The sequence below is a fragment of the Gossypium hirsutum genome, chromosome A11, assembly GCF_007990345.1.
Source record: "Gossypium hirsutum isolate 1008001.06 chromosome A11, Gossypium_hirsutum_v2.1, whole genome shotgun sequence".
NCBI lineage: Eukaryota > Viridiplantae > Streptophyta > Magnoliopsida > Malvales > Malvaceae > Gossypium > Gossypium hirsutum.
Window position 1 is genome coordinate 22,569,329 of NC_053434.1, and position 27,792 is coordinate 22,597,120.

Consider the following 27,792-nt stretch of genomic DNA (forward strand, 5'->3'; position numbering starts at 1 on the left):
CTTGGAAATAGCCTTATTTTGTCCACACGAGTAGACACACTGGCATATGTCTTAGCCGTGTTTGACACATGGCCATGCGCATGGGGTGTGGTTTGGCTGTGTGTCATCTGCATCTTGAAAATTTAGAAACAGAATGCTTCGAATTAAAAACATACGGGCAGAGACACAAGCGTGTGTCTCAGCTGTGTGTAATACACGGTCTAGCACATGGGCGTGTGGCTGACCGTGTGACCCAAGTCAGAAAATTACACGGGTATGGACACAGGCGGGGACACGACCGTGTGCCTCACATCGAATGCGCACACGGCTTAAGACACGGGCGTGTGACCCCTGTACATAAGAAAAATTTTGAAATTTCACAAAAAATCCCCTGAGTTTCCGATATAGTCCCGACCTGTTTCTAGTACTTAAATGGGGCCTCGAGGGTCCATATAAGGGACAATACGATTAAATATGATTGGTTTCGAATATGAATAATAAATGACATGAATTAACTGTAATTTTTCTGTAAATTCTAGTAATGCTCTGTAACACGGCTTAAGACACGGGCGTGTGACCCCTGTACATAAGAAAAATTTTGAAATTTCACAAAAAATTCTCTGAGTTTCCGATATAGTCCCGACCTGTTTCTAGTACTTAAATGGGGCCTCGAGGGTCCATATAAGGGAAAATACGATTAAATATGATTGGTTTCGAATATGAATAATAAATGACATGAATTAACTGTAATTGTTTTGTAAATTCTAGTAATGCTCTGTAACTCGGTTCCGACGACAGATACGGGTTGGGGGTGTTACAAGATGATTCTATATTCTGGCAAGTCTTACATCTTTGCACGTTATGATTATAGAAAGGAAGAGTATTGCAGGAATACCATGCATAGGGGTTGCATGTAGTTGAAATGTTAGTAAATGTCTGTAATGAGGATTCTAATGAAAATCTTATGATTTTTTAAATAGTTCCTACTATTGGGTTAAGAAAGACAATCGAAATAAAAACTCCAGGTCAAAGTAAATGTAGGTCTTCAGTGAGCCTCTAAACCTGACTCCTACCTGTTATTTTATGTTGATTATGCTATGGTACTTACCCTTAAATTGCCTAGAAAAGCATTTTGAGTGCCAAGAGATTAATAGAGAGGGGATCTAGTTGGGGAATTGGCATGGGAGAAAGGGTGAAATCTAGAATGGCTCGTATGTTCCTAAACCTAGAAATGAGAGAATTATACATCGGAATATCGATTTCAGATTTTCTACTGTTGCACATTTGATCAATTCAGACTCTTGTACTTGGAATGAAGGAAGAGTTAGATGCCTCTTTGATGTTGATCAAGCTGAAAAAGTTCTTACAACTCCACTTGCCCAGACAAAGCCTCCGGATACGATTGTATGGTGGTCTGAAGGGATAGGGGAATACTCCGTTAAGAGCAATTACAAATTGCTCTTAGAAGAAGAGTTACAGAACATGGATTATTACTTTATGGATATGCCTAAACAATTACAATATTTTTTTACAAAGATGTGGGCGTTATAAATCCCAGAAAAAGTGAAAATTTCTATGTGGAAATTCGTTAATAATTTTCTGCCAACTTTTGGGAATCTTATCAAGAGCAAGTTTCAGATTGCTAATGTGTGCCCTTTGTGCAACGAAGCTGAAGAAACGATTGATCACCTATTGCGGTATTATTCTGTCTGTAAGCAAATGTTGAATCACTTGAAGGTTGTGGTGCTCCCTGTTTCACAATACTTAGATTATAGAATGTGGTTAGCAAAGGCTTCCATAAATGCAAATATCAGATCTAAAAAGATGATGGTAATTTCTTATAGGGCTATCTAGTACACACAAAACAAACTGGTTCACAAGTGTTTTAGGAATACATTAAAGAAGTTGACAGGCTTTATTATGGGATACTTGCTAGAAATTGAGGCTATTGAGGAGCTAAGGCAAACTACGTTCCTACGTAAATAGGAAATATGGGTGCCACTAGATCCGAGCTACATAAAGTTAAATTTTGATGCATCTTTTAATGTTGTGTCAAAAACCTCTACTTCTGGGATTCTAGTAAGAGGTGCATTTGGACAGATTATAGGAGCGTTGCCCACATCAAGATGTTGCTAATGCATTTGTAGTAAAAGAAAGAACATGCGCGGATTGACATTTTTATGCATGAATTAAGGTTTCATCTGGTCCAAGTTGAGAGGAATTCACTTGCAAAGATTAAGAAATTAAACTTGTAACACCCTTCACCCGTATTCAATGCCAGAATAGGGCTTCGGAGTATTACCAGACTTATTACACAATTAAACATGCATTTCTCATACATTTTCCTATTTCAACTAAACATCATTCACAATCAACCATAATGTCCCTAATACGAGCTTACAAGGCCTAAAACATGCATTGGAAATGGTTCGGGACTAAAACGATAACTCATAAAATTTTTGGAACACGTAGACAAATTTTCAAATTATAGGGGACATACGCCCGTGTGGCTCGGCCGTATGTCTCACAGGGCCAAAGACATGCCCGTGGCACAGGCCATGAGGACATTCAAAATAGGATCACATGGTCGTGTCCCAGCTCGTGTAACTCTTTGACTTGGGTCACACAGCCAACTCACACACCCGTGTGCCCTAAGAAATGGCGACACACGTCCGTGTGTCAGGCCATGTGCTAGGCCGTACCAAACCTGTAGGGTATGCTGACTTATGCCACACAACCAAATAACACGCCCGTGTGCTAGGCCGTGTGGAGCATACTGACTTCATTTTTAATTCAACACCCGAGAACACAAGACCGTGTCACTGGACCCGTCACACACGGCTGAGACACATGCCCGTGTGGACAAAAATAGGCGATTTACCAAGCCATCTTGCCACTCAAATTTGTATACACCTACACCAAACCAAATAGCACCAACACAAGGCATAAATAGGCATTTAAACCACCTCAATCAAGCCTAATTCATGCTATTTCAATACCAACATCAATAAGGCACACATGTACCACAATATACTATTCCAATCAATTTCACATTCTCAATTCACTTAAATGTTCACTTTCATTTATGCATCACTTTACCTAAATCACAAGCAATACCAAATGCATAACAAAGGCCCTGTACATAAATATACACAACCAAATCAACCAAAATAAGCCAACTCACATGACTATACACCAAAACCAAACATTTATCATTTACAAGCCAATTCAAATGGCCAAATCCATAAGTAACATATACCAAAATGACCAAAGTTCCTATACATGCCATATATCCAAAAACATATATTCAAAAGTACCACAGTGATAGTTTGATAGTGTGATGTGATCTCCAACGATCCCCAAATCCGAGCTAGCTTTGATTTCACTATAAAACACAGAAAAAATATAATGTAAGCTATAAATCTTAGTAAGCTCGTATGAAATAATAAGCAAAGCTCACCAATTACCATTCAAGTAATATGAACATATTATACTACAAAACATTTAATCATAATGTTAACATATATTCAATCACATAATTAATCAAGATCTCATAACTTCCATAGTTTCAATGCTCATATAGTTTCCGTACATAACTATACCGATGTGTAACACCCCCTAACCTTGAACCGTCGCCGGAACAGAGTTACGAGGCATTACCTGACGTATCAGACAACTTATGAATAATTCACAAAGAAAATAACATTCAGAGCATAATTTAATTACTAAATCCCTATATCAAACTCTCAAAGTCTAAAACATACATTTAAGTGAAACGGGATTCGTTTAAATACTCTAAATTTTTATTTTTTTATAAATTTCGACAGCATTTCTGCTTATTTTTACATAAAACCCCCTGCAATTAAAACCATATCCATTTCAAACATAACCAATTCAACAAATTTATTTCACATATTCATTTTCTATTCTATTTACTTTCTAATCAACTTAATCAATATAATATTAATTTAAATTTATCATTGTGCTAATTAAATTGAAATGAATAAACTTTTTCATTATAATTCTTAAACTTGCAATACTAATATTTTAAACCATTTATATTCAAAACATAATAACATTTATACACATCCTAAGTACATGCCACATTACCAAAAGAAAATATACATCACCAAAAGTTTGCTGAAGTCGAGTCTGGCTTTGGATGCTGGTTCAGTACTTGACTTCTACAACCTGCGCACGGAAACAACCGTACGCTGAGTATGCATATACTCAGTGGTATCACTATAATTCAGTTTATAATTAAATACATTAAATCACACACATACTTTTACATTACAATTATCATCACTTAATGAACAATTCAATCTTTCATGTTATCATTCAATTATATATATACCATTCTTATTTCTTTATTTCAATTCTCAACTTTCACATAGGACATATCATTCAAATTTAGTTTTATCAGTAGATTTATTTCATTGATCCCTATTAATTTCACTCGGACTCGGTGGATACACGGATTCCAACCAACACACCAGTACGGCACAATGTGCCTTAACGGTACACAATATCTAATCAGTAATCAGTAACGGTAGCAGTAGCAGTAACAGTAACATTATTCAACATACAAAGTGCTGAATCTGTAACAGTAACGGTAACAGTATTCGACACACAAAGTGTCGAATATGGAACAATAACGGTAATAGTAACAGTAGTCGGCACATAAGTGCCTGATCAGTAAGCCGACAAAAATCCGTACTCTTCCATATCCTATGGCATGCCAACTATATCCGACTAGCCCGACTAGTTAATAGGGTATTTAAATCATTTTTCAGTGTAATTTCCATTTCGATTCAATATTAATTATAATTTATTATTTTGATCAATTTTCACAGTAATACAGTAATTTACTTCATTAGAAATTTTACAGTTCAATGTAATATACGTAACATTATTCAGTAATTTCACAGTTCAATTCGGTATTCAAAACAATATTCAGAATCCAATAATTCAGTTCAGTATCAATCTCAATTTTAATACTCAATCACAAATTTTATTATTTCATTAAATACTTACCTTAAAATACTTACCACATATTCATATTAAATTAAACACATATTAATTATAAAGCTTGAATTATAGTGATACAAACCAGAATTCTTTTCGGATTTAATCCTCGACGATCTTTCCTTTTCTTTTTTGGGTCAATGCTTCAGGCTCGATATTAGCTACGAACAATTAAAATAATTTCACAATTAGCATAACACAATTTAAATGCTGAAATTTTTATCTAAATTTTACTTTAATTCCACTTTAATCCCAACTAAACCTATATATTTTTCTTTCTCAATTCATACCTTTTTACTACTCAAGTTCTTACCAAACTCACATCTAACTACTTAATTTTTATCATATTTTCATAATTTCGAATTTATTTCAATTTAATCCCTAAAACTCAAAACTTATAGCTTAGTTTACAATTCAATCCTTTGTTCAATTCTAATCAAAATTTCTATCAAATAAACCCCCAATTCCATCATTTGTTCAACGTAAACCCTACTCAAAAATCTATTAACTTTCAAAATTTCAACTTAAATTCAAGAGCATTTCACTCTAAGATTCCAAAAACATCAAATTTATAAGAAAAGGACTTAATTAAACTTACCAATTAAACTTCAAGCTTTAAAACCTCAATTTTCCCTTTCTTCTTTCTTTCCTTTTTCTTTCCTGTTCTGTTTCGAAATGTTCTCTGTTTCTTCTTTACTTTATTTTATTTTATTTCTTTTATTCTTTTATTTTATTAACTTTATAATAATAATAATAATTATTATAAATATCTTATTTAATAACAAATATATATATTACAATTGGACACACATATATTTTACAATTGCCTATTATCATCACCATCCAATTGTTCTTATTTTATTTAGTTTATATAGTTTAATATTTTAATATGATAAAAATATTTTTACTTAAATAAAAAATAATTAAATAAATATATTACAAATGTATAAATATATGAATTACACTTGTATAATTTAATCACCATACATTTGTCTTTATTTTAATTTATTTTTAATAATAATAATCATAATTTAATAATATAAATTATAATTTAATAGAATAATAATAAATAATAAATATCTATATACTTAAATAAAAATAATAATTAATAATTAAATTATATATATTTACATAATTAAAATCTAAAAATATCTTAGATTTTAACATGTTTGCCGTCTCAACTTATGCTAAATGACTTAATTGCCATTTTAGCCCTTTTTACTTTCTTTTAATCTATAAATAGACTTTCACTCTTTATTGAATTTAATCCTTTTTTTGCTAATTACTCTAAATTAAGCTAAATTTACTTAATTAAAACCTAATTAGACACACCACTAGGCTCATAAACATTTTTAATAATTATTTTTTAACTTATTTCACTAAGACGGAGGCCCGATAACACACTTTTCCTGTGCCCACGGATTTTGGGTCGTTACACGATGCGTATATATTTTTCACCATTTCATAACTTCGATATACCTGTTGAACCATTTGGAATACCATCGGATACTAGGGAATCTTGCACCCTAAGTACCACATACATAGTCGAAACTATCTCAATCTCATATCACATATAATGCTTACTCTCGAGCTATCAACGGGTCTGCTCACACAAGTTGACGGTCATGACGAAGCTACATGGTGCTACTCACACAAGCTGATGGGAATCCGCAACACATGCCGGATAACTCAGCCACCGGTAAGACGTATGGATCAACACCCAAATTACATAACCCCAAATGACATGTCATTTGTATCCTAAACTATTCCTAAGGTTCAACCGGGATCTCACATTTTCCGAATCGTTGTCGAATATGTCCACAAGGTTGTATTCACAATTTATACAATATTAAAGCATTTAAAACATAATTACAACAATGCTTATTACATACGAACTTACCACGATCGCTAAAACGATGGAACGGATTGACTAGTCCAAAACCTTGTTTTCCCCCTGATCTAAATCTGAATTTCACTTTTCTTAATCTATATATAATCAAATTTAACTAATTCAATCATTATTCTATTCAAATTTAGTCCAAAATACAGATTAAGGTAACTTTACACTTTTACCTCTAATATTTCAACATTTTTACAATTTAGTCTTTATTTCATAAAAATGCAAATTCATGAAATTCAACTTATACCCATGCTAGCTAAATTTCAATTAAGTCCTTAGAAACCCATATTTTTCATTTATCTCACATTTTAACCAAAAAATTTACATATTTCTCAATTTAATCCCTAAATGATAATTTTGTCAAAAATCACTTTAAAAATGTTGTTTATCTAACAACAACCATGCATTTTCTATCCTCAAATATCAAGGTACATATAGATTCATCAATGATAAAACCCTAAACCTTTAACAATTTTTCAAATTAGTCCCTGGGCTAGCTAAATTAAGCTGCAACATCTCAAAAACATAGAAATATTAAAAACGAGACAAAAAACGTACCTAAATGAGCAAGAGAAGCTTGGACGAATATCAACCCTAGCTATGGATTTTTATCCTTTCAAGATTCAGTGGAAAGATCGTATAAAGAAGATGATATCTAAATTTTATGTTATTTTACTTAAGTTATTTATTGAATTACACATTTAACCTTTATTATAAAACATTAAAATCACTCAATGCATGTCCATAAATGTCCACTTAAGCAACCAATGGTCTAATTACCACTTAAGGACCTCCAATTTAATATTCCATAGTATTAGACACCTTTAGCTAATAGAACACAAGTTTTACACTTTACGCAATTTAGTCCTTTTTATCAAATTAAGCAATCAAACGATAAAATTTCTTAACGAAACTTTCACAAAATCATAATATCATGCTATAAATATTAAAATAATAATAAAATAATTATTTTGACCTTAGATTTGTGGTCCCAAAACCACTGTTCCGATTTGACTAAAAACGGGCTGTTACAAAACTTCTACACAATGGATAGATCTATGCTAAGTTCGATTATTCAAGACATTAAGGTAAATATGGGTTTTTTTAGTGAATTACTTTTCGTTTAGCTAAAAAGGTGATAAGTCATAATTTATACATTTTTTTATCCCATGCTTAGCACATTTTTGGATGAATTATCCTTAAAATTATGGAAATTGATGCTTCTAATCCTTTAATTTCATGTCTTATACTTAGGTGAGCATAGGAAAGTAAAAAGAGCTAAAAAAGAGCCAAAAACAGAGAAAATGGGTCAAAGTGGGAAATCAACACGGCTTGGACTTCCTTACACAGGTAGATCACACGTTCGTGCCTATTTAACAGACTCTAACATGGTTTGAAACACTTGCACACGGGCGTGGCACACGGCCGTTTCTCTGTCGAGCCCAAGTCTAATTCTATTCAGAAAAGGGCACTTTTGAAGGTTTTGAAGCATTCTATAGCCTATATAAACACCCTAGAGGAGGATTAAAGGGGACACACAGGATTGGAAGTAAGGAATTACTCGAAAAAAATTGATTGATCCATCTCAGAAGCCGGATTCTCCCTCAAGACTGAAGATCTCCCTTCAATTTCTTTTAGGATTTTTTGAATTTCTTTATGTTTTGTTATTATTATTCTTCTAAGATGTTGTCTTTTACATATATGAACTAAACCCCCTAAATACCTAAGGGGGATGAAACCTAAGACGGATCTTGTTATTATTTTCTGAATCATATGATAAATATTTGATTTGTTCTTAATTATGTATTCTTAATTCTTGCTTTAATATTCCAGGATATTGATTCAAGTATTGATGTGCTTATTCAAAGGAGCAAAAATCCCTATCTAAGAGTAGATCTAGCATAATTAAGTGGAATTGATTGCACCCCTAGACATAGGGCGACATAAATCTGCTGGATTAGGGTCAAACCTAATGATGGAATCCATTGATCGAGTTAATGCAACACTAGGGGTTTTAATTAGAAAGAGATTTCAATTAATTAACCTAGGGTTAGACGTTGTTAGTCTTGAGAGAGATAATAATATAAATTGGGGATTTCTACGGATCAAGTCAAGTGAATAAATCGTCTGGTTCAGAGTCAAATAACAAGTGAAGTCTAGGTAGATTTTTCCTTGGGTATAGTCTAAATCAATCAGTTTTCCCAGAAGTATTTCCCCAATTTACTTTCTGTGCATCCTTAGTTTATTTAACTAGTTTAGATAAAGCAAACACCCTTATTCTTAGGTTAGATAATAAAAAGAGAGTAATTACTAGTACTTTTAGTCCTCGTAGATATGATATTTCTGGTCTCACCACAACTATACTAGTGTTTGATAGGTGCGCTTGCCTTAGTCGAATTTACAGTTAGTTTCACGACCACCAAATTTTTGGCGCCGTTGCCGGGGACTAAGATATTAGGAACACTTAATTTTTATTACTTTAGTCATTTATTTTATTTTTGTTTATATTACTAAATTTTCTTTTACTTTCTTCTGATAGGTTTTTATAGTTTATGACTAGAAGAAACCCGTCGGAACTATTACTTTTTGATAGTGAGATCGAGAGCACAGTTTGCAAAAACTGAAGAGAAATAAGGCGAAGCCTACAGTATATAAAGGAAGAGCGAGAGGACGATATTTACACCACAATCGAGGAGATGGCTGAAAATCAAGAAAATCTGCTACCTCCTACGATTGCTGCAGACCCAATAAATCAAAATCCTGCTCCACGTACTATGTATAATTATGCTAAACCTAATTTAACAGGAGCCGAATCGAGTATAGTTAGACCTGCTATTGTTGCAAATAATTTTGAACTGAAACCTAACACGATTCAAATGATACAATAGTTTGTTTAGTTTGATGGTTTGCAAGACGAGGATCCAAACACTCATTTGGAAAATTTTCTAGAGCTCTGCGACACTTTTAAAATCAATGGCGTTTCTGATGACGCCATTCGCCTTCTGTTATTTCCCTTTTCATTGAGGAATAAGGCTAAGCAGTGGTTTGAACTCGTTGCCACGAGGGTCAATCACTACTTGGGAACAAATGATGGGAAAATTTTTACTTAAATATTTCCCATCGGCTAAAATTGCTAAATTAAGGAATGATATTTCTTTTTTTGTATAAATGGATTTAGAAACACTTTATGATGCATGGGAGAGATATAAGGATCTATTGAGAAGGTGCCCTCACCATGGGTTACCACTTTGGCTACAGGTTTAAACTTTTCACAACAGGCTGAATCTCTCGACTAGACAGATGGTTGACACGGCTGCTAGCGGAACAATCAATAATTAGACACCTGAAGAGGCTTATGAGTTTATAAAGGAAATGTCACTGAATAATTATCAGTGGCAAGTTATGAGGACAAAGCCAACGAAAGTGACTGACGTTTTTAACGTAGATTCGGTTACTATGCTCTCTAATCAGGTAGAACTCTTGAATAGAAAAATTGATGGTTTACTTGGTTTTTCACAGGTTATCTAGTAATGTAGTACGATGCAAGTAGAGGTGGAATGAGCAATTCAGAATACTCACCCCACAGCCACAACATGGAGAGCGAACAAATGAATTATATGGGTAATAATCCTCAACCTCAAAACAATCCTTATAGTAACACTTACAATACAGGTTGGAGAAACCACCCAAATTTCTCATGGGGAGGCCAAGGGAATCAGAAACCACCACAACCTCCAGGCTTCCAACAACAACCTTACCGGCAAGAGAAAAAGCCAAACCTTGAGGAGATGATGAAAAAATTTATTTCAGTAGCGAAAACCCATTTTTAGAACACTGAGACTGCACTTAAAAATCAGTAAGCATCAATCCAAGGGCTCGAGAATCAAATTGGACAGCTGACTAAGATGATTTCAGAAAGACCACCAGGAAGTCTACCTAGTAACACCGAACCCAATCCAAAAAAGCATGTGAAAGCAGTTACACTAAGGAGTGGGAAAGTGCTAGTTGAATCTGAAAAGAAACCACCACAAGAAGTTGACAGAAACGAAGGAGAGGAGGTAAAACACGAAAACAATAACAATCCAATGCCAAAGGAATATAAACCACCAATCACATATCCAGCAAAGTTGAAGAAAGACCACATGGATGCACAATTCGGTAAATTTCTTGAACTTTTTAAACAACTACATATTAACTTACCTTTTGTTGAAGCTATATCGCAAATGCCTACATATGCAAAATTTTTAAAGGAGCTTCTAACAAATTAAAGGAAGTTTGAAGATTTATCCACAGTGAAACTTAACGAGGAGTGCTCAGCCATACTCCAAAATAAACTGTCAATCAAACTAAAAGATCCATGAAGTTTTACAATTCCCTGCTTAATTAATAGTTTAAATGTTGAGAAGGCACTAGCTGATTTAGGCGCTAACATTAATTTGATGCCATATAAAATGTTTAAACAACTTGGTCTTGGGAAATCTAAACCCTCTAGAATGAGTATTCAACTAGCTGATAGATCTGTTAAATATCCTAGGGGTATTATAGAGGACGTACTTGTAAAAGTAGATAAATTTATATTCCCTATTAATTTCGTTGTGCTTGACATGGATGAAGATGTTGAAGTACCTTTAATTTTAGGGCGTCCATTTTTAGCCACTGTTAGGGCTGTTATTGATGTGGGTGATGGTAAATTGGTACTTAGAGTAGGTGACGAAGAGATTGTTTTTAAAATTTATGGTGCCATGAGATTTTCTAGGGAACAGGATGACTCATGTTATTTTATTGACTCTATTGATCATGCTACTCAAGATTCTTTTCAAGAAATCATACATAAGGACACGTTAGAACTGTGTCTTACCGAATGAGAGGAGGTAGATGATGATGATTCTGAGATAAGTAAGATAAAAGCTGAACTGAATTCCAATGAACCTTCCTTAAGACAAGCAGAATATGAGGGTATTAAGGTAAACGATGAACTTAAACAAAAATACTCCATTGAAGAACTTCTAAAACTGGAACTTAAACAATTGTCAAATCACTTGGAATACGCATTCCTTGGAAATAATTCTACATTACCAGTGATTATTGCTTCTAACTTGCAACCTAAGAAGAAAGATAAATTACTCCAAGTATTAAGATAGTATAAAAGGGCCATAGCGTGGAAAATTTCTGACTTTAAAGGGATCAACCTTTCTTTCTACACCCACAAAATTTTAATAGAAGATGAATATAAGTCATGTGTGCAAGCTCAAAGACGATTGAATCCCAACATGAAAGAAGTTGTTAAAGATGAGGTAATTAAACTTCTAGATGCTGGAGTTATTTATCCTATTTCTGACAGTTCTTGGGTTAGTCCAGTGCAGATTGTTCCTAAGAAATGAGGCATCATTGTTGTAACCAATGAGAAGAATGAATTAATTCCAACAAAGACAGTCACAGGTTGGAGAGTTTGTATTAACTATAGGAAGCTGAATGATGCCACGAGAAAAGATCACTTTCCCCTGCCATTTATTGACCAAATGTTGGAAAGACTATCAAGGCACATGTACTACTGCTTCTTAGACAGGCTCTCTGGGTATTTTCAAATACCAATAGCTCCTAAAGATCAAGAAAAGACAACATTTACATGTCCATACGGTACGTTTGCTTATCGTAGAATGCTTTTTGGATTATGTAATGCTCCTGCTACTTTTCAGCGCTACATGATGGATATCTTTGACGAACTCGTAGAAGATATCATAGAGGTATTTATGGATGATTTCTCAGTATTCAGTAACTCTTTCCATCTTTGCCTTAAAAATTTAAAACGAGTCTTAATAAGATGTGAGAAAACGAACCTTGTGCTTAACTAGGAAAAATGTCATTTTATGGTTCAAGAAGGTATTGTGTTAAGGCATAAAATTTCTAGTAAAGAGATTGAGGTTGATAAATCTAAAATTGAAACCATTGAAAAACTACCTCCCCCTAGTTCTGTTAAGGCTATTAGAAGCTTTTTAGGACATGCTAGGTTTTATAGAAGATTTATTAAAGACTTTTCTAAAATAGCTAAGCCTTTGACTAAATTACTAGAAAACGATGTGCCATTTAATTTCTATCAGGAGTGTTTAGAAGCATTTAATACTTTAAAGGATAAATTGATTAATACTTCAATTATAATCGCACCTGATTGGAATTTACTTTTCGAACTAATGTGTCATGTGAGTGATTTTGCAGTAGGTGCAGTTTTGGGACAGCGATGGGATAAGCATTTTCAACCTATTTATTATGCTAGCAAAACTTTGACAGCCGCACAAAAAAACTACACCACCACGAAGAAAGAATTGCTAGCCGTGGTTTTTGCATTCGATAAATTTAAGCCATATCTAATATTGTCTAAAGTTGTCGTTTATACTGACCATTCTGCTCTTCACTACCTTTTAACTAAGACTAATGAAAAACCTTGACTCATTCGATGGATTCTATTATTGCAAGAATTTGACTTGAAGATTCAAGATAAGAAAGGAGTAGAAAATCTCGCAGCTAATCATCTTTCCAGGCTTAAAAATTCAAGTACTAAAGAGCTAGATGAAGTAGAAATAAATGATTCGTTCCCTGAAGAACAATTTTTTGCTATTTCTGACTCTGAGGTACCTTAGTTTGCAGACATTGTGAATTTTTTAGCCGCTAACGTTATCCCAAAAGGGTTGACACATCAGCAAAAGAAACGATTCTTTACGGATGTGAAAAATTACTTTTGAGAATACCCTTTTCTTTTCCGTATATGTATAGATCAAGTCATTAGGAGATGCGTTACAGAGTCAGAAGCATTGAAGATCTTGGAACATTGACACTCAAGACCGACTGGAGGACATTACAGTGGAACTAAGACTGTACATAAAATGCTTGAATCAGGTTTTTATTAGCCCACGCTATTCAAATACGCCAACAGATATGTTACTTCCTGTGACAAATGCCAAAGGACAGGTAATATTTCCAAATGTAATGAAATGCCTTAAACTTATATGTTTTTATATGAAATATTTGACATTTGGGGTATTAACTTCAATGGTCTATTTCTTAGTTTATTTGGGAATAAATACATCTTAGTAGCTGTTGATTATATGTCCAAATGGGTGGAAGCCCAAGCTTTACCCACTAATGATGCTAGAGTGGTAGTACGATTCCTTAAAAAACTCTTTTCTCGATTTGAAACACCTAGAGCAATTATCAGTGATAGGGGTACTCATTTTTGTAACACCCAATTTGATAAGACCGTTAAGAAATGCGGAGTTCACCACAGAACAGCTATCCCCTATCATCCTCAAACTAGTGGACAAGTTGAAGTAGCAAACTGAGAGCTTAAACGTATTTTAGAAAAGACAGTAGAATCAAACAGGAAGGATTGGGTAATGAAAGTAGATGATGTTCTTATAGGCTTATAGAACTGCTTTTAAGACCCCCACAGGAACATCACTGTACAAACTTGTTTATGGAAAAAGTTGTCATCTACCATTTGATCTAGAACACAAGGCATTCTGGGCTATAGAATTTCTAAACTTTGACCCCAAACTTGCAGGTGAAAACAGGTTGATGCAGTTGAACGAGTTAGATGAGTGGCGAACCAATGCATACAAGAATTCACTCCTATACAAGGAAGTAACGAAGCGCCGCCATGACGCTCATTTAAGGCAATACAAACAATTTGAAGTTAGAGATCTTGTCCTATTATATAACTCAAGACTTAAATTATTTCCTGGGAAGCTTAAATCACGATGGTCAGGTCCTTTCGTAGTCCAAACTGTCTTTCCATATGGTACAGTAGAGCTAAGTCACCCATCACATGGCACTTTCAAGGTAAATGGACATCGTCTCAAACTTTATAACGGTGAAAAATTTAAAGACGATAGATAGGAGCTACGGCTCCACGAACTTCCCTAAATACACCCACAAGGTAAAGTCGAGCTTAGACTCTAAATAAATGCTTCTGGGAGGCAACCCGAGCACTAACGGTGTTGATTTTTTTAAAATTTTAGTTTCTAACATCTAAATCATTAACTGAGTCGTTGAACACAGGTTGTCCAAATCCACATAGCCAGGCGCACGGGTGTGCCTTAGGCCGTGCTCATACCACGAGTGGCGACATGGCCGTACGATACGGTCGTGTAAAAACAGAGAAAATTTTTCCCAAAACATGGGATTTGATAAGTTGCCATAACTATGCAACATAGCCGTGGGCAATTCTACCAAATCTACACGGGCGTGCAACACGCTCGTGTCTATAAGCCGTGGTAGAAACTGAGAAATTAAAACGGGCGTGTGACACGCCCGTGCCCATCACCCATGGTCAAAATAGTCAAAACAACACGGGCGTGCGCATATAAACACGGACGTGAGAGAAGCGAACAACATCGTACACAGTCGTGCGATACGACCGTGTGAACCACACGGCTGGGACACACGGTCGTGTCCGCATGACATATGATGATTGGGCAATAAAAATTTCACGATAAAAGACGGGCTGAACTCGAACCATACGGGCTTGTGACACGGCCGTGTGATCCAAGTCCCTTTATTTTGTTATTATTTTTATTATTATTTTTAATTTTATCTTCCTTTATTTATTTTTGAAAACTTATGTTTTATATTTTAAACTCTGCTTATCTTTATGCTTATTATCGAATTATCCCTTAATTCTCCTCCACAGTGGTGTTTATTTTCTTATTAGTAACTTAGAACCATGCATTTCATTATAGCCTTATCTATAATTCTTACTTTCGCTCTTCTAAGGAGTTTATCCCGAAAATTCAAGGCAGTTTTGCTTCTCTTCCTCTCTTCTGATATTATGCTTATATTGCTATTATATATATTTGTACATTGAGGACAATGTACATCTTAAGTGTGGGGGGGTTATTTATATTACTATCAGAAAAATCCCTAAATTTTGTCAAATTTTCATGTAACTCACTCATATCACTATTAGAATGAATTTTGATTAATTTAAGATTTTTATTGATATGTCTTGAATTAAAACATAGGTATTTATGCATTGATGGTGTAAACTTTAAGTAATTAGAGAATCAAGCATGATAAGTTGATTTTTGAGAATTTAAAATTTTTTAGGATATTTCCCCAAGTTTAAGTATTATCTTGAAGTTAAAATTCACAGGATTAACATCAAAAAGTCATAATTCTTGTGAGATCTTGAGCCTTTAAAGCATATATTATTTCTTTCATGCTCACTTTTATTGTTGCTATGAGTGCGTCAATATTGATTTGTTATTCTAGAACTTGCTTCGATTATGCAGGTCAAGATCACACCATTGATTTGATATGTCAAGATGATAAAGGCACTTAGGTTTAACCCACTCACTCCATAAAAGCCTACCTTCATAATTGACCCTTAGTGAACCCCCTTGAGCCTAACAAGCCATTCATTGATCCACCCTCAATATTAACCCATAGCCCATTATTGTTGAAACCCTCTCAATTAATTTGATCCCTATTTTTTTCGAGATTTGGTTTGAATAAATTGCTTAGCTATGTTTTATTTTTGATAGTTAGCAAAAGTCTATGTGATTTGTTCTCAAAAAAAAAAAAAACAAAGTTGCTGAAATTAATTATGTAATACTTGGATTAAAATGAAGTTATCCATGAAGAAAAGCTCAATTTTAGAATCATCTAATTAGGAATGTAATTTGTCAGTTTTAGTATTTTTCTAGTTAGGTAATTTTTCAATTCAATCTTGATTCTAACCTTCTCTTTCAGCTTATGTACACACCCCCTAACCAAAGCCACGTTACAATCCTTTAAAGACCTTTTGATTGCTGTATCATCTCAATATATAGTGGTGAAGATTTGATTTTCACGCAAGCCTATGGTAATAATTTTTCGTATTGACTGTTAAGTGTTAAAATTCTTGTCCTTAAACACCTCGAGTGATTTGAGTGAACCTTTAGTGAGGATATTAAACTCTGCGATATTTTAAATTAAAGGTGATTACTTAGATGAAAGGAGATACCTATGTTTTCGTGGTAAAATGCTCAACTTGGAATGTTTGAAACTTTAATGATCTTCTAGTTGAACTCTCAATGTAACGTTACTTATGAATTATTTTGAGATATTATTGATAGGAATTATAAGTTGAGAGAAATGAATTCTTAATTGTGAATTAAGGATTTTGCTTGAGGACAAGCAGACTCTTAAGTGTGGGGGTATTTGATAATTCATAATTTATATATATTTTTATCCCATGCTTAGCACATTTTTGGATGAATTATCCTTAGAATTGTGGAAATTGATGCTCCTAATCCTTTAATTTCATGTCTTATATTTAGGTTAGCATAAGAGAGTAAAAAGAGCCAAAAAACGAGCCAAGAAAAAATGGGTCAACGTGGGAAATCAACATGGCCTAGACTTCCTCACATGGGTAGATCACTCGCCCATGTCTATTTAACAGACTCTAACATGGTTTAAAACACTTGCACAGGGGCGTGGCACACGGCCGTGTCCCTGTTGAGCCTAAGTCTAATTCTATTCGGAAAAGGGCACTTTGAGGGTTTTGAAGCATTCTATAGCCTATATAAACACCTTAGAGGAGGATTAAAGAGGACACACAGGATTGGAAGTAAGGAATTACTCGAAGAAAGCCGATTGATCCATCTCAGAAGTCAGATTCTCCTTCAAGGCTGAAGATATCCCTTCAATTTCCTTTAGGAGTTTTTGGGTTTGTTTATATTTTGTTATTATTGCTCTTCTGAGATGTTGTCTTTTACATATATGAACTAAACCTCCTATATACGTAAGGGGGGTGAAACCTAAGACGGATCTTGTTATTATTTTCTGAATCATATGATAAATATTTGATTTGTTCTTAATTATTTATTCTTAATTCTTGCTTTAATATTCCAGGTTATTGATTCAAGTATTGATGTGCTTATTCAGAGGAGCAAAAGTCTCTATCTAAGAGTAGATCTAGCATAATTGCACCCCTAGATATAGGGCGACATAAATCTGCTGGATTAGGGTCAAACCTAATAAGGGAATCCATAGATCGAGTTAATGCAACACTAGAGGTTTTAATTAGAAAGAGATTTCAATTAATCAACCTAGGGTTAGACGTTGTTAGTCTCGAAAGAGATAATAATATAAGTTAGGGATTTTTACGAATCAAGTCAAGTGAATAAATCGTCTAGTTTAGAGTCAAATAACAAGTGAAGTCTAGGTGGATTCTTCCATGGGTATTGTCTAAATCAATTAGTTTTCCCGAAAGTATTTCTCCAATTTACTTTCTGTACATCCTTAGTTTAGTTAACTAGTTTAGATAAAGCAAACACCCTTATTCTTAGGCTAGATAATAAAAAGAGAGTAATTACTAGTACTTTTAGTCCTCGTGGATACGATATTTCCGGCCTCACCACAACTATACTACTATTCGATAGGTGCGCTTGCCTTAGTCGAATTTATAGTTAGTTTCACGACCATGAAAAAGAGGCAAACGCAATGGCACACGTTTTAACTAGTGAAGGACCTGATTTCAAAGCCACGGTACTGGATGGAGGAAGCACCGGTAACAGTGGACCGAACGGTGATCGTAGATTAGCATAGATGGTTGTCTCGTACCTAACTGGGGCAACGTTTAACTTTGGTGTTTGGAGATTATGCTATATGTACTCCACAGATGTTACCAAAGTGACTTTTTTCTCTGAAATTAGTTAATGTGTTTAGATACAACAGGGTTGATGAAAGATTTTCAAGCAGGTCTTCAATTGGCTTCATCGGTCGTTTGGTATGCAAGGGAGGAGGGTGATGGGTTTTTAGCTTTCCTTGTTTACTTTTTGATATTAGGTTGTTTCTTTTATTTTTCTTTGGTTTTCTCTAAAGTTTTTTGTTGTTTTTGTTGGTGGGACGGTTTAAGTCCCTTGACTTTGTCTTCCCTTAGGTATTAATGGATGTAATTGTTATTATTTATATAATAAAAAGGAACACAAAATTATATTTATTTAAAATTTGGGCACATTTAATAATATGTGTTATATTTATGTTTATACAACTAACATTAAAGATGTTATAAAAAACTAACATTAAAAAATTTATAAGATATATATACATTTTGTCATATCTAATTATGATTGCTTTTAACTCAAGTTAACAAAAAAGTTTGCAACATCTTTAGGTGGGTCGTGGAGGAAGTTCCAATGATTGAATGCTCCCTGGCAACATATCTATCACTCTAGTCATTGACGGTCGATCTAATGAATTGGTCTGGATGCACCAAAGACTCACTGCAATCAATTTCCTTGTTATTTCTTCTTCCTCTCCTGTTATTTCTTCATTAAGATTCAAGTTCATAGATTGGTCAAGATGCTTATAAATCCATGAAGGAAAATATATTTCACTAGTTTGAGACGCTTCAACATCAATACCTCCAACCATTTCAAGGACCATCATTCCATAACTATAGACATCAGATTTATGAGAAACTCCTCCCAAATTTCGAAAAAAACACTTCTGGAGCAATGTATCCAGCAGTTCCTCTAGCACCTGTCATTGATACAACACTCTTCTTTCTTTTGCATAACTTAGACAAGCCAAAATCAGAGATCTTGGGACAAAAGTTCTCATCTAAAAGGACATTATGAGGCTTTATGTCAAAGTGCAAGATCCTTGTATTGCAACCTTGATGCAAGTACTCAAGTCCTCTAGCGATTCCAAAGGCAATATCATCCAAAGTTTTCCATTCCAATTGATGACCTTGATTATCCGTTCCTTGACTATAAATGAACTTATCCAACGACCCTTTTGGCATGAATTCATAAATCAAAGCTCTCTTCGATCTTTCAAAGCAAAAGCCAAGTAAAGTCACTATATTAACATGAGAAGTTCTGCTAATACTGGCTACTTCATTCATAAAATCCTCTCCATTGCTCTTTGTTTCATTTAGGGATTTAACTGCCACAAGACGACCATCAGGCAACTTTCCTTTATATACACTTCCGAAACCTCCTTGACCTAATTTATCATTAAATTTATTTATCATTTTCTTTATTTCTCCATAAGAGTATCGCTTTGGAGCAAAGGAGCCAAACTTTATGATGAATGCCTCAATCCTAGCATTATCATTCATCTTTATTTGGTGGAGATAATTTGATAATAATTTCCTTTTGAACCTCAGGACAAAGCAGCAAATGGTAAAAATCAATACAATTCCAACAATAGCCGATCCTGTTTATGAATTATGAATCATTAGTCAATTTTAATAAATAAAGATGAAATATAATATTTAATTAAGTAAAAATATTGGTTAAATAAAAGAAGGTAATGAATAAAGTTAAACAAAAATCTCAAAAGAAAGCATATAACTTCTGTTAGAAAGTATCAGTGTTAATTTAAAAGAAAAGCATTATAAGTTAGACAAAATATATATATTTCTTTAAAACTAATTAAGTTATATTAATTAAAAGATACTTTAAAATTATACATTTTAATTATCGTAAATCTTAATTAATAAAATATTACTTTGGATTGGACATGCTGATTTTGATTCCAACTTTAAAAATTAATTATAGTAGCAATAAAACCACATATTATTACCCAATAAACCTCAACCTGTAAGACATTATAGTGGTAGTTATTATCTACCAAATTGTGTGTGTTTTGTGTGCGTAGTAAATATATAGTTAATTCAAACCACATTATTATCCCAAAAATTGTTTCGTACCTATTAATATTGAATATGTCAACTTCAAATTGGACCCACCTACAAGAAACAATATACCACGCAAAGCAACACATTTGTTATTGCACAATTTTAATGATTACGATTAAGTTTTTATCAATACTAATACTTCATACTATTATAAAGCTGGTACTATTGGGTTAATTAAAAACCCTATTACAAATTAAATAATAGCAATTTAACAGGTTATATTAGGAACCATATTAGTGGCTAGCAGTAGTAATAATAGAAAATTTTGTCAAGTTGTAGAAGTGGAAAACTACATACCTGGGCGTCGGCTATATGTTGGGGCTGATACTGGGCCTGGGAGGGGAGCTAGGCCGAGACATTGTTCGAGCTCTGGCAAACTGTAAAATCCAGAGGGACAGTGGCAGATTGTTTGATTGTTGCTATCGGAACCGCAGGTTCCACCGGAAGCATTGCACTTGTGGCAACCTTTCTTATTCTCCACTCTTTTCGCTGCACTTCCATTAGTCCTGTTTTCAATGTTTGATCCAAAACCAAAAGCAAGCAAGGATCGTTGAAAAAATATTTCCGGATTCCATCCTCCGTTGGAATAAAACTTTATATTGAAATTGGTATGCATTTATTACTTGGTGGAAGGAGATGGGAGAAAGTGATGACATAATCAGCAGCAAAACAACTGAAGGTACTGTTTGCATCATCTTGGGTGTAGCTATAAGCAGTAGGACACCGACTCTTGAAGAATCGTGAGTAGGAAGTAGGCTTGCACGTATCTGTAGTCTCACAGCAATATTGGGGGGCCCCAAAAGCAGTGCAGGCACTCTTACATGCAACTGTTTCACTCCCATTGACAACCTTAAGCTCCGAAGGACAGTCACCATTCAAATCCGCAGCACATCCAGTTGAGTTACAGTTACCTCCAGTTTCATTATGTGGGGATATCATCAATGGTAGATTGTATCCATCAACAAGGCTAACATCATAGTAAACCAATGTCCCAACAGGACCAAGTGTAAACTCCGCAAGGGTGACAGGAGGGGTGGCATCACGACCAGAACATTCTAGTATAGATGTGCCACAGTCCCCAGTGAGGCAAGAGAAATTGCCAGAAGAGTCGTTACCACGATGAGTTCGACCCGATATCCGACCTGACCAAGACGGTGGAACAGAAATAGATGTTGATTCGCCTGGTTGAAGAATGAAACCTGAAGGGGAAATTTGTGTAGATTCAGGGCCAGACACTACCGCTGGCCAAACTATATAGTTGCAATTGTTTACAATAGTAAACGTTGATGAATGAGCACCTGTAAAACCGGAAAATGGATTTAAATCAACACCAAAAAAAGAAGAAGCAACAATCAACCTTTCTTTGTTAGTCTTGAATATTTAAATAATCATTAATACATAAGCCTATATAACTGGATCAAAGAGGTGGATTGAAGCCGGAAAGAATGGTTGGGATGACTGGCAACGGTTGACATGGGGAATATGGAAAACAGAGAAATTTCAAGTCAGAAACCATAATGCAGGCCAGAACTTTCACAATAACCTACTGCTGCGGCTGATGCATGGAAAAGCGGTATCTGAACAGTGACAAGACAAGCAAAGGATCCAAGCAAGCAGAATTTCAAACAGGACCTTAGAGAGGCTTTTGTAATAGATTGAAATCGGATATAATCACTTGTGTTGCAATAAACACCCAAAATCAAGAGGAAGTTATTAAACTTGCAGCTCAGGCAATCAAGTGTTGTACGGTATGAGTTAAAAATAAATAAAATCAGATTCAGGACGGGAGGGGAGGGGAAGCATAAAAGTCGAATGAGAAGTACATTCATACATACCTGTGATATTAGTGCTTTGTGAGACGGTAAGTCCGAGCATGACGAATAATATGGAAAACAAAGGTAGATGTGATGATGAATCCATCTTCAGAGAACAAGGGAAATGATGATTGATGTGTATATTCGATAAAAAGGATTAGATTGCCTCAGCTCAGCTCTAGGAAATTAGGGGAGTGGTCGAAACAATGACTTAGAAGACTTGGACTTTTGTTTTGTTGTTAGGTTTGACTAAATCTAACACTCACTGCGGCGAAATTGGATACTACAGCTACTCTACAACCGCGTCCTTAAAAGTATGTTCAAACCCCACTAAATGGGGTGTAGGAACTCTCTAATTTTGTGAAAAGTGTCTCTTTATATGACTGCATGTGTGCATGATTACATATAAAACATTGGTCCACCATTCTATTATCTTCCATATGGTTTGAGTTAATTAAATATTTTATTATTATTTTCATTCCGTAACTAATTTTACGCTAACTATTTAACTTTTTGTTACTTATTATAACTTAATTGTTATTCAACTCTCTTAATTTATAAATTTCTATAATTAAATCCTATATTAATAGTTTATTATTTATGTTTTTGATCTCTATTAATTTTCAAATGTTACAGCTTAATATGATTAATCCTTTAAATCTAAATTGATTATTTAAGGTAGCCTTTGGTGCAATCGAAAATGGTCACTTTCTTGAAAATTTAATTAGTTGAAAAGTGGTTACAACATTTAATATTTCAAATTTTATTTACTTTTCTTGGAATTTAATTTTCCCTTGTGAGTTATTTTCTTATAAATATGAAAATGTGATTTCCATGATAAAAGGTGGGAAAGTTACTCTCCCATATAGATTGAAAAGTTACTACTTGATTTTCTCTTACTTCAATGGATTTTTTGCAAATGTTATATATACATAATTTTTTTATTCCGAAACAAGTTTTATATAGACATGATTTTATATGCATATTATTATATTTAAAAAATATATCAAGGAGAAATTTGAAACAATTTTGCTTTCAACTAACACTATAAATTAAAAATATTTAAAAATATCAATTACAATTTATTATTAAATATATAATCCTAATATTTGTTAAAAATAAAAATATATTATAAAATTTAAATACATGAATATTATATTTTATTTAATAATGGTAAATTCTCAATGTTTTTGGAATATTTCAAAAGAAAATTTTAATTATTTTTACAAACTCTTTTTTTTTCAATTTCGAAACTTTTGAGTGCATGCATGTGTTTTATGTTCTAAATAAAAGAAAATAAAAACAAAACGAAGGGGAGAGGAGAGGAGAGAGATGAGGCTTTGACAAAAAAAATTTCATTCGTTATTTTGAGGCCATGAATCCCTTAGTAAATGGAATAACAACAATTAGGGTAAGGGCAGATTTCCTTTCCTGTTTTCGTAGGAAAAAAACTAAGGACATGTTTCTTAAATAGCTTTTAGGGTTTAAACAGACGAGCAGCGGAAGAAGATGGTTTTGCGGGTAAAGTTGAAAGGTGGTTGCAAATTCTTTTTAGATTGAGAGTCGAGAACGGGAGATTGTGAGCGAAAATGGAGAGGGAAAGGCAGAGGTTATTTTGGAGATATGAAATCTCATGAAATTTCTTCAATGTACCAAAAATAAATCATAAAGTAAATTTGAAAAGAAATTTTTTTTTATATTAAACAGAAAAGCTAAAAGAGAATAATAATACACCAAATGTCTAAATAAATACTCTAAAAAGTATTTTTTTTTCTTGAGTGAAAGTTGGCCTTAATTAAATAAAGAGAGGGTGAAAAAACACAGAGTCTTGGAACTAATGTGTTCCATCAAACCATATCAAATCATAATAAAGAAAAACATAACCCGATAGAAGAAAATAAATTAAAATAAAACAAATAGCCCTAATCAGTAAAGAAACCCCTTTCCCTTAACTATAAGTAACAAATGAAGCTAGAATTTGAATAATCTTTTGGGTAAATTACACCAACAGTCACTAAACTTTGGGGTAAATGACAAAACAGTCACCTAAGTTTCATTTCAGTCACTTAACTTTCAAAAAGTAACAAAACGGTCACTAACGTTACAAAAAAGTGACAAAACAGTCACTAACTAACAGTTACCGTTAGGGTGTTAACGGGATTGTTGACGTGGCAAGTTAACCGCTGATGTGGCAAGTTAACTTGCCACGTTGGCGACGGCTGATGGGTTTGGGACAGGTTTAGGGAAAAAAATTGAAGGGGTAATGGGTTAATGTTTTAGGGTTAGAAACAAATTAGCTTTAGGGGGATTTGAGGGGGGGAACGAAAATCTATTTGGGAAATTTTGATCGGGATTTGGGGTTTTTTAGGTTTTAAACTGAATTGGGAATTGATTTGGGGTTAGAAATCGGTTCAATAATCGATTAACAGGGTATAAGTTTTAGGGTTTAGGGTGGTTTATTTTGTTTAGGGAGAAAAGAAGACGAACCGGAAGTTTTTGATTGTCAGAGACAATGGGCAGTAGAAGGGAAGCTACCAGTGCTGTTACATCCACTTTAACGGGTAAGTTCTTGCATTTAGTTTTAAATTTTTTGGATTTCAATGCTGTTATTTCGATTTAGGGTTAACTAGGGATATTTTGATTTCAAATTTAATTTCGATTTTGATTTTGCTTTCGATTTCTATTTCGATTTTGATTACAATTTTGAAACACTTACTGATTCTAATTTTGATTTTGATTTCAATTTCTATTTCGATCTCAATCTAGGATTAGAATTTGATTTTGATTTTAATTTAGATTTCGATTTAGGGTTATTTTGATTTTGATTTTATTTGTTATTAATGTGCATGACAGATTAGGGTTTGGTTTTTAAAGTTTATGACATATAATGTGTACTGTATTGTGTCTGCCATTGTTTAAGGTTATTTCGATTTTGATTTTGATGTGTTTGTATCTGCCATTGTATGAATGCCATTATCAAACTGGTCTTTATTGTGTGTATCTGCTATTGTTTGTATCTGTCATTGTATGAATGCCATTATCAAACTGATCTTTATTGTGTATATCTGCCATTGCTTGTATCTGTCATTGTATGAATGTCATTATCAAATTGATGTTTATTGTGTATATCTGCCATTGTTTGTATCTGCCATTAAATTATACATTATTAAACTGATGTTTATTGTGTATATATGCCATTGTTTGTATCTGCCATTAAATTATACATTATTAAACTGATGTTTATTGTGTATATCTTCCATTGTTTGTATCTGCCATTAAATTATACATTATTAAACTGATGTTTATTGTGTATATCTGTCATTGTTTGTATCCAGGCTCCTATTGTTATTTACCTTCTTTATTGTACTGGTTATTGCCTATTTTTGTCTGCCATGTGCATGAGAAAAATGGTTGTGTTTGATTAAATTAATTTTTGTATTAGTTGTTGTTTGTCATGTGCATGACAGAAGTGTTTGTATTAAATTATTCGGTATTTTGTATTGGTTATTGTCTGACAAAAATGGTTAAAGTGTTTGCCTATGTTGTTTGCCTTTATTGATGAGTACTTTGTTTGGCAGGTTTAATTGATGACAATTTTAATGAGAATGAAGAAAATGTGTCTGGTAGTGATGTGTCTGGTAGTGATAGTGATGCATCTGAAAGAGTTACTTTAGATGGTTTAAACATGGATGGTATACGAGTAGATGAACTGTGTGATAGTGATGATTCTGGGAGGTTAGATAGTGCACATGGATCTAACTCAGATGGCCAAAATTGGCCTGAGTTCAACCTAGAGAATGACATGAGTAATCCTAGACTTGAGATTGGAATGTTATTTAAGTCTAAACACAGTCTAAAAGAAGCTGCCAAGCAGTATGGTAGGTTGAATAGTCATTTTATTAAGTTTCCCAAAAATGATTTAAGAAGGTTAAAGGCAGTCTGCAATGAAAAATGTTCTTGGTTCATATGGGCTTCTCGGCTAAACCCTACTGACCCTACTGACTAGACTTGGCAAATTAGGGGTTCAAACCTTAACCATACTTGTTCTAAAGTCTATAAAAATAGGAATGTAACCTCAGCTTGGATAGGTGAACAGTATAAAGAAAAATTCATTGCCGATTCTGATTATTCTTTGAAATCATTACAGTAAGATGTCAAAAGAGATTTTTGTTACTTGGTCTCACTAACCAAATGTAGGAGGGCTAAACTTAGGGCATTGGAATTAATTGAAAGAGCTCATAAGGCTCAATATGAGAAGATTTATGAGTACTTATTGGAGGTTAGGACCCAAAATGAGGGAACAACAACAATCTATTATTTGGATAACAGATTGTTTCAAAGGATGTATGTCTGTTTGCAGGCATGCAAAGATGGCTATAGGGCTGGTTGTAGGAGGATAGTAGGTTTAGATGGATGTTTCTTAAAGGGCTGCTATGGTGGCTACTTGCTTGCAGCTGTTGGGATAGATGCAAATAATGGCATCTATCCACTTGCATATGCTGCTGTCGAAAGTGAAAACCAAGCATCATGGCTTTGGTTCTTGGAGTTGCTTGCAATGGACTTGGAAATTGTGAGCTCGTACCACGTATCTTTCATGTCTGACAAACAAAAGGTAAAACTCTATTTTTATATATATATATTTATGCTGTTTCTATTTAAGGTTTGTCAAAGAATTAAATTATTTTTTTCCTAATTGCAGGGACTTTTGGAAGCAACATGTATGTTGTTTCCTAATACAGAAACAAGGCACTGTGTTAGACACCTACATTCTAATTTCAAGAATGCTGGTTTCTGAACAAAGGAGCTGAAAGATTAGCTTTGGAAAGCTGCAAGAGCAAGCACTACAAGAGAGTTCGATGATGCCATGGATGAACTGAGAAAAACCAATCACCATGCTTATGACTGGTTGAAGAAGAAAAACCCTGCTCACTGGTCAAGGTCTCACTTCTCAATTAGGAGCCATTCTGACATGTTGGTGAATAATCTATCTAAATCATTTAACAAGGTAAATCCCTATGTTTTATGTTTCTTACGGATCATTAGCAATTCACTAATCATTTATGTGGTTTATGGACAGATGATACTGGAAGCAAGAGGTAAACTTATTCTGACCATGATGGAAATAGTAAGGACCAAGATTATGTTACTTATTGTCAAGAAGAAAGAAGAAGCTGACAAATGGAAAGGAACTTTGTGTCCAAAGATCAAGAAAAAGCTGGATGTAAATATAAAAGATTCATTAAGGTAAAGATTCTTTATAATGCCTATATTCTGACTTAATGTTGCTGATCACATGCAGTGATTGTTGGAAAGCTATTGACTTTTTTTAATATGTATGCAATGATTATTGGAAAGTTGTTGACTATTTTTTAATATGCATGCAATGA

At 33.9% G+C, this 27,792-nt stretch overlaps 2 protein-coding genes and 1 non-coding gene across 3 annotated transcripts; all 3 read right to left on the minus strand.

Moving 5' to 3' along the window:
- Positions 1–10,042: 10,042 nt before the first annotated feature.
- LOC121210330 (small nucleolar RNA R71) lies at positions 10,043–10,149 on the minus strand. The gene has a single exon (XR_005905444.1). It is a non-coding gene; the product is annotated as a small nucleolar RNA R71 (small nucleolar RNA).
- An 8,752-nt stretch (positions 10,150–18,901) lies between these two features.
- LOC107911019 (PR5-like receptor kinase) lies at positions 18,902–20,874 on the minus strand. The gene is given in 3 exon segments (XM_041081361.1): positions 18,902–19,372; positions 19,374–20,107; positions 20,604–20,874. Coding segments are annotated over 2 exon segments (954 nt in total). The 5' UTR covers positions 20,010–20,107; positions 20,604–20,874; the 3' UTR covers positions 18,902–19,054.
- Positions 20,421–22,649, minus strand: LOC107912750 (pathogenesis-related thaumatin-like protein 3.5). Its single transcript, XM_016841056.2, has 4 exons — positions 22,427–22,649; positions 21,215–21,889; positions 20,889–21,097; positions 20,421–20,642 (listed from the first exon to the last, which is right to left on the minus strand). Exons 1-3 carry the CDS (start codon positions 22,509–22,511, stop codon positions 20,937–20,939), a joined length of 921 nt encoding a protein of 306 aa, XP_016696545.1. The 5' UTR covers positions 22,512–22,649; the 3' UTR covers positions 20,421–20,642; positions 20,889–20,936.
- Positions 22,650–27,792: the final 5,143 nt, after the last annotated feature.